Source organism: Buceros rhinoceros, unplaced genomic scaffold (genome assembly GCF_000710305.1).
Source record: "Buceros rhinoceros silvestris isolate BGI_N320 unplaced genomic scaffold, ASM71030v1 scaffold3700, whole genome shotgun sequence".
Taxonomy (NCBI): Eukaryota; Metazoa; Chordata; class Aves; order Bucerotiformes; family Bucerotidae; genus Buceros; species Buceros rhinoceros.
In genome coordinates, this window is record NW_010388856.1 from 41,692 (window position 1) to 54,670 (window position 12,979).

General features: G+C 40.2%; 1 protein-coding gene across 1 annotated transcript; it reads left to right on the forward strand.

Annotated features, from left to right (window-relative positions):
• The first annotated feature begins 2,645 nt into the window (after window positions 1-2,645).
• Window positions 2,646-11,615, forward strand: NCF4 (neutrophil cytosolic factor 4, 40kDa). The gene is made up of 10 exons (XM_010131568.1): window positions 2,646-2,851; window positions 4,433-4,517; window positions 5,740-5,893; window positions 6,194-6,264; window positions 7,083-7,210; window positions 8,187-8,244; window positions 9,510-9,608; window positions 10,331-10,461; window positions 10,553-10,618; window positions 11,387-11,615. The coding sequence occupies exons 1-10, from the start codon at window positions 2,820-2,822 to the stop codon at window positions 11,613-11,615; spliced, it is 1,053 nt and encodes a 350-aa protein (XP_010129870.1). The 5' UTR covers window positions 2,646-2,819.
• Window positions 11,616-12,979: the final 1,364 nt, after the last annotated feature.

Consider the following 12,979-nt stretch of genomic DNA (forward strand, 5'->3'; position numbering starts at 1 on the left):
CAGTTAACATCAGGTTAACTTTTTTAACATCAGAGAGATGTCACTGTTCTAGAGCATATAGACATGCACAGTCAAAGATACAGTAGCTTCTGCCCTAATAGACGTGGTATGTAGTGCTGCCGTCGGAATTGATACATCTGAGTATTTTTGCTATGTCCCTTTGATTTACCTTTTATAAGTGGTTCATATATCTTTAGTGATTTGGGACTACATTCCCACTTTCCTTTAAGATTTCATGCTGTTTGGTTGTAGCTGATACTCTCAGATTTCCAAGGTGCTATGTATCCTTGTACAAGTATTTTTTAACAATGTGTGTGTTAGGCAGAAGGCCTCAATTTCACAGCTCACAAGCACACACGGTCAAAATAATATGGTAGGTGCTGAACTGCAAAAAGGTATGTGATGGTGTCAGCATATGGTCACGATTCAGTTATCTGAGTATTTTCCTAGTAGTGTCCTTTAATGAATTACTTTGTTAGTATTTCTTGCACCTGGATAAGGGTCGGTGCGTAGTGCCCTAATGCCTGTGCTGCCCCTGGTGTGTGGGTGGGTTTTCTCGAACCTGGCAGCTGTCTATTGCTATAGTGATACTACAGTAGAAATTTAGAGAAAACACCTGGTAGTTGAGGCACTGATTTTGCACAGAAGAACGTGGCAAAGCAGTGTTTCAAATCTTAGTCTCTCACAGCATCAGTGAACCCTCTAACCAATCAGCTGTCTGCTTTTCTGAGGTAGGAATCTGTCTTTTCGTTGGAAGAAGCAGCTCTTGGTTTTGGTTTAGTTCAGAACAAGAAAATATTGCAGAGTCAGAAACTTTCTTAGCAGGTTTAGCATTATCCTGTTAGGTTAATATTATTACTGGCTATAATCTCTAGTAGGTAGTGGTGGGATTGAGGAGCTGCTTTCGATTTAATTGGTTTACAGCAAAGCAGTTGCATAGATAATTTGTCTGTGAGATTCTTGTTGACTTGTTCTTGAAAAGCCATATCTCTAGGTAAACAATGAGCAAGTATTTTTATGTTGTGTCATGTCCTCTGACTCTTAGAAGAGGTACCTGCATTGTATCTAGATTATATTCCATGAGATTTGAAAAGATTAGAATATCCTTTTTATGATTTTCTTGTCAAAACTATGATACACATCAAATATAAAGAGTTACCTTACAAGCACCCCTCCAGCCGTGCTCTTTGACTTCTATTAAAGCTTGCACAGTTCTTGTGCTTTCCACAATCTTTTTGCACATGTGGGGAGAGCCCCTCTGAATTTTCCTGAGTTCATATATATCGATCTTGTGATTTAAGAGTTCTGGTCAAGGTAATCCATTCCTATTTCCCTCTGAATGTCAGGAGAAAGCAAGATGTTTGCAGTTAGATTGATCAGTGTCTCTCTCACTCAGGGCAAAGGGAAGAGAATAATGAGCCTGACTTCAGGTTACATGAGGACTGCACATTTAACAAGCCTAATCAAGAAAATGGAATACACAGCAGAATGTGAAGGTCTGGGGAAATCCTTATATCCAACATCACCACTTAAAACTACTCTGATAACTCTGTGTGGGCAGCACAGAGTAGCAGATCACTCAGAAAACACAGTTCAGAATTTTGTAGCTTCTGCTGGTTTCTTCTTACCAAAAGGCACTATAGCCCCTCTCAAATTCTATAATGGTGCCTTCTGTTATCCACAGGAAATAGATGGGTGAAGAATTTACTTCATTAAAATGCAGTGAAATGCAGTTCACACTCGAGGATTATGATTGCAGTTGTAAATAGACTTTTATTTTGAAGGATGCTGGTTGACTTTTGCTCCATTCAGATGAGGATTTTTTGTGCTTGACAGCAAACCAAATAAGCAGAGAATGTGAAAATGGAAGAGAGTAAAAGACTGGAATGGGGAGGCAAAGATACTACATATGACAGCTTTTGTCTAAGGCAGATGATAAGCTATGCTGCAACTTATCCACAGTTTTAGGAAATTATGGTTTCCTCATCACTTTCTTCCTTCTGTTTTCTTCTTGAAAGATTGTCTTCTGATGTTACACAAATACAAGGCAGGATTCTCTTTGAGTGAGCCACTGCCTTCTCTTTGTAGGTGGCAATTGTGGATTGTTTTGAGCACATGAAGCTGAAAAGATCTCTGCTCTTTGAAGGATTTATGTCTTACTTGCATTGATCCAGCCTTCAAAGCTCATTTCCTAATCTCCTGTGCCTGATACCCTGGTGCCCATATGCTTGACAAGGTTGAATTTCCTGACCATACTTTCTGCTCCCACTTGAAAATTTATTCTTTAGCTCCACCTCCTGGCTTTTGGTCCATGGAAAAGCGGATTCACAGGAATCACTGAGCCTCAAGAAGCGATCAGAAATACTCATCCTAGTTTACAAACATTAGTGTAGAGATGTACTTAGGAATATTTTAGCTGGGGTAAAACATAATTTGTGGAATCCTCTCATACTGGCTTTCCATAGAGACAGGTGTTTGAGTGAAGATGTTTGAGTGGACAGTGGAATACATGTCTCAGTTTCTGCTTTTTGTTCAACTTTTGGTTTCTCAACTGTGGCAGTTTCGATACATGACAGACATCACAAAACGGTCTTTCTTTATGACTGTTTTTTCTCCAGTACTTCCTCAATCTCATGGGGGTGGGGAGAAGAAATCGTCTGACACCGAAATATTAAAGAAAAAGATCTCTGAGGCCTTGCAAAAGAGTCTTGATTCATGCAGGGAGGATTGTTCTGGCTGTGTTCATCCTGTTCAACCACGAACTGCCCAAGGAGTGGAGGAATAGAGCTTAGCCATCTATATTTAAGAAGCTGAAAACCATGTCTCTTCCCCGACAGCTGCGAGAAAAGAGGTAATGTGTCTGTTTCTCCTCCCACCTCCCCACAAGCCTCCATGTAACTGCTATGATCTGTTTGTTTAATCTGGATGCAAGCTTCTTCGGTGATTCTAAAAGGCTTCTTGTTATCCTAGCTTCCAAACAATTAGCCTTCCTAGTGTGGAGCAGACAGTTTCGTAGGCTGGAGTGGAGTTCTTTTTTCTTTCTGTGGGTAATGTTCACCACTTAGCTGCAGACAGTTTCCCTTTTACTGGGGTTTGTGACGAGCGTATGTGATGTGACTAGTTATATTTCTTGATCTCCTTAACCACATCCCTCTTCACAGTAAGTGGTGGTATTTACTGTGTCGTGAGTAGTGCTGATTCATGTAATTCTCTTCGAACAGAAAGCTATTGCAAGACTTTGCATCACTACTTCAGCCTTCCAGACGGGCTACGCCTTGTGGAAGCCCGTGCCTGGGATATACTTCTAGCAGAATAAACTGTGCCAACTGCCATGTTTTTTTGTATTATCAGAGTTTTTAGCATTATGTTAGCTTGCCATTTCTTAGGTGATCCTTTTTAAAATTTCTCTTTCTCTCTATCTCATTTGTTATCCTTTCTTCCTCATTCTTGATCCTTTTTACTTAAGTGTTAGTATAAATACCACTCTAACAATATTGAGTTATAAGATTGCAGCAAAAGTGAGTTTGTTGGCTGTTTGTCAAAGATACCTGATACTCTTGCCCACTCTCGGGTATCTTGACACATTTTTGACATTTTCAAGCAACTGCTTGCTTAGGTTATCTGCTGTGACTTGGAGGTTTCCCTGCAAATATCTGCTGGGCTACTCCTTTTTTCAAAGCCACTGTAAGAGTTTGCTTTACTGTGATGTTTACAAGAAAACTTCTCAACATTTTGAGAGCTGGTACGGGCACCAGCAGTTATGATATAGGACAATGCTATGTGTTTGTTTCTTTGCTTTTTTTCTGTTTGTGCTTATACTTCTGTTGTTTCTTCCCTTATATGTGTTAAGACACACTGTATGCATCTTACCTAGAGAGTGTAAGGTTTTTAGGAATTAGCTTTGTGCTGTCAGTTTCTACAGCATGTAGGACAAGAAGTTCTTTCCTCAGAACTGTTTCCTATTCCCTACAGCAATGCAGTAATAATACCACCATAAATCATGGTATGTAATGATCTCCTTGGAACAAGAGATAGTGCTGCAGAGTTGTTATTGTAAGTCTACTAGATGCTGTAGGAAGGATTAAGAATGCATCGGCAGTTGATCACATTTCTCAGGAAAAGCTGACCTGCTCAAGTGTTTCTTTTGTAGTCCTGCTACTCTAGCCAGCCTAGGAATGATAGGGATGTTTTCCAGGCTTGACAAATCTTCACAATGGTCACTGACTTGTAGAATGGTCACTGAACTTGTAGAAACTTCACATCTCAAGATCAGACTTCCAGAGGAGGAGAATGACACCACGAGTTTCTAACTTCTTGGTTTTGACACAAGATAATGCGATATTGCCTAACTATCTTTGTTCTGTATGGCATAGAGACCTCCAAAGGCTAATGTCACTAAGAGTAACCTTAATCTTTTGTTCTTGCTTCACAGTGATTTTGATCAGCTTCCAGATGATGTACCTGTTTCAGCTAACATCGCAGATATTGAGGAGAAGAAAGGCTTTACTAATTATTATGTAAGAAGGGAGATTTATCTTGTCTCTATATGCCCTCATCTATATGCCTCATCTATATGCCCATGTGACTGCTTTGGTTGTGGAAAGCAAATTGCAATTAATCTGGTGTAGATGCTTTTTGGCATGAAAAGTTCGTTCTATGCAGGGAACTTCTCAGTGCTGCTTTTTTCTGGAACAGAGGTTAGTCTATCACAGATTTAGCCTAAAATTTTGTGGTCTGGGTAAGATGTGAAAGAGGTATCCTCTAACATTGCTTGTTTTCTGAATTCTTACCTAATTTCTTGTTTCCTGTTAGAATGTTGTACCTTTGGTGAAGACAGAGGGAAAAGAATTGAAATTGGGTAGAAGGGCAAGGACTTGTCCTCATTATTGCATGGTACTGGCAAGTTCAGATGCTTCCATCTCCACAGAAGGTAGCAGATTAGTTAGTCGTGAAAAAGCACACAGGAAGGGAATAGTATGGAAAAGCACTATGAAATTTTCTGAAGAGGGGTTCTGGATAAGACCAGCTCAGTCTGGCTTCTGCAGAGTATGCTGCTTTTGCTGGAGATGTTGCTCATAAAACCTTCCCACCGCAGTATACGCAGGTTTTACTCTGGAATATAGTGGCATTTGGATGTTCTGTCTTTATGTTTTCTGGAGGTTCTGGCTGCAATGTGTCTCAGAGGTCAGTGCATGGAAATCAGGGGCTCCTTTAGAGCAAAGCACTTTTGGTAAGAGATAAGATAGTGGTGGAGGACGTCAGATCATAATTGGTGAAACTGTGTTCTTTAAAGTCAAAAAGAAGTATGAATGCCTTTAACTGAAAATAAATTGGTTTAGATGTCTGTCTATGGATTTAGACGTCCAAATCATCCTTCCATAAAATATTTATATTTACTTCCCTAATATGTTTTCTTTGTCACTGAGGGAAGGTGTGTAAGCATAAAGTAGCATCTAGTAATTTTAGGTGTCCTTTTAAGATTATGCAATAGAAAGCAACCACAGGGATCAATGGGAAAGCTGGACCCACTCATATACCACACTGTCTGGTTCTGACTTGTTATTTTCTAGCACTTGAATCTGCAGAGGCTTAACTGAAGGCTTGCTTTCTGCTCTGCTCCTAAGGCAGTATTCCCACTACCAGAGCACTGATCTTATGTTCCTACTCTATGTCTCGCTTTCATTTGTTGATTATTTTCATGTGTGAACATCAGCTTGAACCCCCCCTTCTCTGTTTCAGATGTTTGTCATTGAAGTAAAGATTAAGGGTGGTGGCAGATACCTGATTTTCCGACGCTATCGTCAGTTCTATGCCCTACACACCAAACTAGAGGAGAAATATGGGGCAGAGAGCAAAACCAGCCCTTTTACCTGCACACTTCCTGTATTGCCAGGTAAGCTGTCAGTACAAAACCTGTGCACCACCAGCAGCTTTCTCAGCCCCAGGCTGTCCTGAAGAGGAGTGCATTACAGGGTGGTAGTTGTGACAAGGAACTAGTTTCCATCTGTGGATGCTGAGAAGGCAAGTTCCATTGGCAGACCCTTCACTTGTGGTAAAGTTTGTTTAGAAACCTAAACTCTTTTAGAAAGTATATATTTTCTTGGAGATCCTACTTTCTCCCAATTGCTTCATTTCCCTGAGAGCCTCTATTTTTTTTTTCTTCAATAACTGTCACAGGTTTGATATTTTTCAGGAAAAGTTTATGTTGGGGCCAAAAGGGAAATTGCTGAGAACAGGATTCCTATCCTAAATGTCTACATGAAGGTAAAACTAAATTTTAAGGTAGAGATTACACTGAACACTGCAGATAGTTACCCCTTGAAATCATCCAAGAGAAGAGACAGTGCTATTGTAGTCCTGGGTATCTGCTTCTCTCTGTATTATTTTTCCTGAAAACAAAGTGTTCACACTGTGGGACAACCTGCAGTCCTATTCCCGAGATTGTCCAGACTGTAGGAGCTGCTGGAGTATGCAGTTGGCAAAGGCTCACTCCCTACCTTCCTAAATTGACAGATATCCTTACAAAAAACAAAACCAAAAAACAAACCCCACCAAAATCCTAGATGTATGAGGAAATGGTGAATCTCCAGGTGTTGTGTGAATACGGAGTTGGTATGTGCACCTAAGGGACAGGAGAGTGGGGTGATCTTCTGGGTGTACCTGCTCTACAGTGAAGACACATCCAGTAAGGAAAGAAATTCTTTGAGGTTAATTGAAGGCCTGACATTAAATCAGTAAATGTCTGAAGCACTGGCCAAGATTTCCAGTTATTAATATGGCCTTCTTTCTGTAATCATTCATGTTCTGAAGGGAAACACAAAGAGCAATTTACTCCTTCTGCAGTAAATCAGGCACAAAAAGAGTGAGGCAATACACTGGCCAACTCCAGGAGTGAACAGGAGAAACTGTCAGCTGTTCAGCCATGTCCTGTTAAGCGAGGAGGGAGAGGAGGGAGATTTCTGGCAGTAATAAGTATCCTTCATGATCCTGTAGGTCCGAGAGGCATGTTTGTTAGATGTAAATAAATAGAAAATAGGTCTCTCCCACTGTTACACTCTGCTTCCTACTTGCTCTTGGCACAGAACCTACTCTGCCTACCTGCTTGGGTGTTGATGGATGAAGAGGTACGGCTCTTCTTCTACCACTCAACCTTTGATGGTGAACAGGTGCCTCACAGACTGAGACGGCTTCGCCCACGAACACGCCGAGTGTAAGTGATTGACGTGTTTTTTCAGCATTGCTTGATGTAAGTGATGCTGTCCAGTTTTAGGGCCAGAGAGAGAGCAGGATCACTGCTGTGTTTCCCAAGTGAATCCGTGAAGTCCTCACATGAGGATCTTTGAGGTAGGGTGAACACAGGTTATTTCTCATTTTCCGTAATGTCAGATGTGGTACTTGCATTAAAGGAAAATTCCAAAATAAGAGTATAGCAGCTTTCACAAAAACGCTGCTCAGCTCTATCTGTTGATAATTCTTTACTGGTAGTATCTATGCAAACGTGCAGAATATACAGGCCAGGTTTAAGGGCATAGGCTTGCACCACTGAAGTCAATGTGAGTTTTGTCACTGAATTCGATGGTACCTGGTTCCGACACTAAATGAAACTGAATACTTAATGCGCTTCTGCCCTTTGTCTAAACAGGGGCCTGTCCTACATAGCAGCACTGACACCCCTTTGGAGAACTGCTAAGAAGATGCCATACTTTATGACCCTCCAGAAAAATTAATTCTGCTTTCAACATGGCAAAGATGGACCCATTTCCCTTTCACTTACCTCAAACAGTGCAAAAACTGCATGTGTGGATGCAGTCCTGGATGTGTATATGATGGCAGAGTTTGAACTGACTTGCTGAAAATGCTAGATACAGGGATGCCCAGAAGGCAGAGTAGAGGGGCTGAGCGGTTCTGTGGAAGAGAGGGCCAGGATGCTGACTGTATTGAAAATTCCATCTGTTCTCAGCAGCGCACAGCATCAGATCACTGCCCTTTTGCATGGAAACTGAGAGAACTAGGGCAATGTTGTTGCATTTATTTACTTCAGTAAACGTACACAGAATCTCACGCAGTTTCTCCAGTGATCTATGGCTTGCCTGCCTCTTAAATAATGAAAATGAAGACACTGTACTACTGATGGTGTAATATTTTTGATATCTAAAAGGACATATTTACCTCTCCTGTCTTTGCAGCAAAAGCATTTCACCTCAAGTGCCTAGTTTTGACCGCACGGCAGCTCCGCGAGCTGAGGTGAGTACTCTGCACGATCTGCCATAGGCTGGGAGACTAAACCCTGGTTTACTTTGGTATCTCACTGATCAAGCTGCCTTTTCCCATTAGAGCTTGGGGACAGAAAAGAAAGTGAAATTGACACAGGACAGCAACTGATCTTAACAACAGGGAATAAAACAAAGGATGGAAGGAAGGGTTCTGTTCCTCCTTACTTGAGTAACAAGAATGTTGGTTGTGAAGTCAGAATGTCAGGAGGTTCAAAATTAAGAGACATGTACACCTTACTGCCAATGGTCCACATTTACATAGTGTTACCTATAAATTAAATTCAAAGCAAGCACAAGCCTCGGTCTCATTGACTTTAGCATATGTTTAAAAGCTTTGCAGATGAGGCATCTTAGTATTTTCCGTAACATAAGTGTTCTACTAAAAAATGCCTGTATTTTTTATTAGGAGAACTCTTGGTATTGGAAGACCAAAAGAACCATCTGAACACAGAAAAAAGAACAGCTTTTAATTTTGGCTTCTCTAAGAGCATTTAAATGGTTACCATGTTCTCTAAGGACAATGGGCAAGATGTGCATTTTTGTTAACTTGGCCACTTCAATTATTCAAGAACAGCTTGTTAGGGGGGTTCCCTCCTTCTTTTTTTTTAACCCTGAAGGGGGCATCTGAGTTCCATTTTAACTACATGTCAATTTCCCAGACTTGCCCAAATCTCTCACTTCAGCACACAGGCCTGAAAGCTAGATGTTAACACAAGAGTTGCTTACCCTTGAATCAGGACACAACATTTCCACAATTTTTTAAGGCTCTTTGTGATATTTTGCAGCAAATCTGAAAGCTGTAAAACTGCAATCAGAAATAAAATATATGTTTTCAATTCCCAGGATTTTAAATTTTCAAGTTGTCAATTGTCTTCAGCTCTGTAGACTTACCTGCTCTTAGGGGTTTTCAACTTCTTTATGTTTATTTCTCAGTGTCCTACCACTTTAAGAATCCTAGCCTGTATCTCTCTCAGAGCTGTGTTTACCCTAATGCTTTCACTACTTCTTCAAAACAGTTTGTGTGTGTGCTGAGTGGAAGAAGAAATGGTGAGAGCTGCAGACTATGGTCATACATAGGACCTCACCCTAGAAATACATCTGTGATGAAAAACTACATACTCTATGGAACATATATTATGCATATGTGCTTTATGTTTTCACCCTCAAGAACAGAACAGACAGATTTGCTTTTGTAATTCTGTGGATTCATAATTTCAGTATTATTACTTTCCATAGGCACTGTTCGATTTTTCTGGAAGCAATAAACTGGAACTCAGCTTCAAGAAGGGAGACTTGATCTATCTACTCAGTAAAGTCAACAAAGACTGGCTGGAGGTGAGACTGCAACAGTGGTACTGAATTATTAGCATACCTTGAAATATAGGAGTAGAAAGGACTCGCCCGGCCTTTGGGACCTGTCTCCTCCTTTCAAGGAGAAACTGTATCATAATCAGGTCTTACTGTCAAGAATAAATCCTTGACTCCAAATCTTAAATTCTTTCCTTCCTTAATGGTTTTTAGCTTATAAATTTTCTGCCCTCTAGACTTCAGTTCTCATTTGCATTTGCTTCTGCTGGAATGTTTCTAAATTCTTTGGAAATGATTAGAACACAAAAAGGCCGCAGAAAGGAGATGGAAACTCCATTTCAGCGATTAATTGGTTTCTTGCCTCAGGGTGAGTTGCTATATACTTCATGCTTCGTACCACAACACACATCATCTTGATTAGAGAGAACTTGGGCAATGCAGCAGTGTTCTGAAAAAGGATGAGAACATACTGTGTGTTTGCTGATATGATATCTCTCCTTGCTCAAACACCACAGCCTTCCTTGGAAACCATCTGACTTTCATTTTTTACACACTGTTTTACTCCCCTGCCTTGTAATTGACTGCACAATTGTGTAATTTTTTTTGTAGGGATGTCATCAGGTCTCTTCCATAGCCTTTCTTTTCTTGGTTAGTAGAAAAATTCTTACTGATGTTTCCATGGAAATTCCAGAACTTATTGTTTCTGGCCGATATGGCATGGTTTTCTTTAACACTTCCTATCGTTCCAGGGAACAGTTGATGATGCCACTGGGATTTTCCCATGTGCTTTTGTGAAGATCATAAAAGATTTACCACAGCAGGAAGACATGGTTAATAAAGTTCGCTGTTATTACTACAATGAGACTGTGAGCACTATCAGGTAATAAAAAAACAGTCTTCCGGCTTACTGCTGAAGAAATGCTGACAATTGTTCTCATGGTATGTGATGGTTAGAGTTGTTCATGTTACAGGGATATCTCAGTGGAAGAGGATCTGAGCAGCATTCCATCATTCAAAGATCTCGTGGAATTGATGAGGTACAATGCAAACAGTTGTATGTTTAATATCTTTTAAACATTTATCAAGTTCCCTCGAGTCCTAGGATTTCTACATTCCACATTCTACCATATTTTGGGTGTGAAATACTTTCCAAGTGTCCTGAAGAAGTTGAACTTTGACTTGGCCAGACACTAGTCTGCCTTGGGATTGTCAGTAATATGGAATGCCGTGCACTTCTAACTCAATTATGCTGGGTAGAAGTTTCCATTTCTTGTTTTAAGATAAGAGCCATACCCGCATGCAAGGATCTTTTGTCTAATATACTTCTTCAGGATGCAGGACACCACCTTCTAACACTTGTTAAACTAGTGGTAGACTAGATTAATCTAGTGATGAATATCAAAACATTAGTACATCTAATACAGGTAATAGAACACCTGTCCTAATATTCTTCCATTTTCCTTAACCTACCCTCCGCTCGAAAAAGATCAAGTAGGTAAAACTGGGCAGTAACTACAGTCAGCTTTTATGTATGAGAATTTTATCAAACTCACAGATTCACTGTGCCATGCATGTGCTGTTACTGGAAATTATTCTTGGTTCTGACAGATTTCTTAGCTTCAACACAACACAGCATGAGTGTGGCTGTATGATTTCTAGTAGTAGCTGTATCAAGAATGCCAGGACACCCAAGGCTTTGTGCAGCTTTTAGCAGAATGAATTAAATTGCCAGTACGTTGTTCCTCATGCAGCACCTCCCAGGCATTCCTTGGTTTGTGGGGATTGATCCATCTGTTTTCTACCAGGCGGGAGTTTGACCAAGATGACATTGTTCTGAATTACCGGGACCTCGATGGTGATCTGATCCGGCTGCTCTCTGACCAGGATGTTGAACTCATGGTGTCTCAGAGCAGGAGGAGGCCCTCTGAGAAGCATTTCTTCCCTTGGAAGTTGCACCTCACTCACAAAGATGACTTGAGTGTCTACAACACTAGTCCAGGAATAGGTGCTACTCAAGCAGTAAGAGCAACGTAAGTGCTCTGTAGAGATGTTCCACAGCAGGTAGCTATACAGCCCTTCTGTGTTCTCCCTCTGCAGACAGTTTCCTTTAACAAGTCCTTGAAGTGAGATTGAAAAGAGTAATTTTCAGGAATGTACTACATGCCAGTGTAAACTCTGTCCTTAATTCGCTCCTTCACCTTTTTAGCCCTCCCCTGTAATAGAGACACCTACACAGAGACCAGAGAAAGTGAGGAGCAGAGAGATGAAGTCACTGGCCGTATTCACAAACCCAGTCAGCATTAGCCTGCAGTGGAAGTTTAACGTCCTGAGTCCCAAGGCTGCTCTAAGCTCTGTTCTCCCTTCAAGAGCTAATTATTGGTCCAGAAAGTCTTTGTAAGCTTTTTTTCTAGACAGTCGTGATTTTCTCTTCACTTGCTGGTATGAAGGTCTGTGTGCCAGTGCTTGTGAATGTGTGATTATTGCTGTCGTGTGGAAGCATTCAGAGTGTGTTCTGGAAGCACCAAGAAAACTTTTTTGTATTTCAGAGAAGAAATTGCAGCCCAACTTTGCTTTCTTCTTTCCACTGACAAATACTTTGAATGCCGTGATTCAAACCTAGTGCACCTGTGGTGTTCCTCACAGACCTTTTCATAATTGTATAAACTACTTATTTCTGCATTCTGGGAAAATTTGTATGATTCCTATTCAAAGAGCAATTTCTTCTCTATCTTCTGCTTTCTGACACCTCATGGCAAAGTAGAACTAACAAGAAATTACTGTATCAGATTCTTCAACCAATAAAGTTCCATATGAGTTTTTTTTATCAGTTTGTATCCAAAAAGGGTTTTTTGGGGAATGAAATAATTCTGCTCCTTTTTTATTTTTGCTTGAAAGAGTGATAGTTTTGAAGAGGAGTCTGAATGTTACCGATTCAGTTTTTCATAAGGAGGAGTTCATTACTAAAAAAAAAAAAAAAAAATCTTGCAATAATTACTTTAATGATCATGCAATTACAATATTTTCTTCTTGAACAAATTTACTACAGCTTGTAAAAATTACAAGTTATGTATGTTTTACATATATTGTTTGATACCTAAAATACCGTATTTCAAAAGCCATGCAGTCATGGTGTTAAAAAGATACCACCGAGTCTAAACAGAATCAGTAAGAATAAGTAGTTTAAAGAGTTTTCAAACACCATGCTTTGGATTTGACTGAGTTTCTGCGGCATTAAGCTACAGTTCCTCATTTCTGTGACATTAAGCTACAATTCCTCATTTTAAAACATCTTTGTCTGTGACCTTCTGCTAAAATTTGTTCAGACAAAAGGGAAGATTCACAACTATCTGAAGGTACTAAGAAAGAGTGAAGTAACCCTTCAAAGAGTTGATATTTAA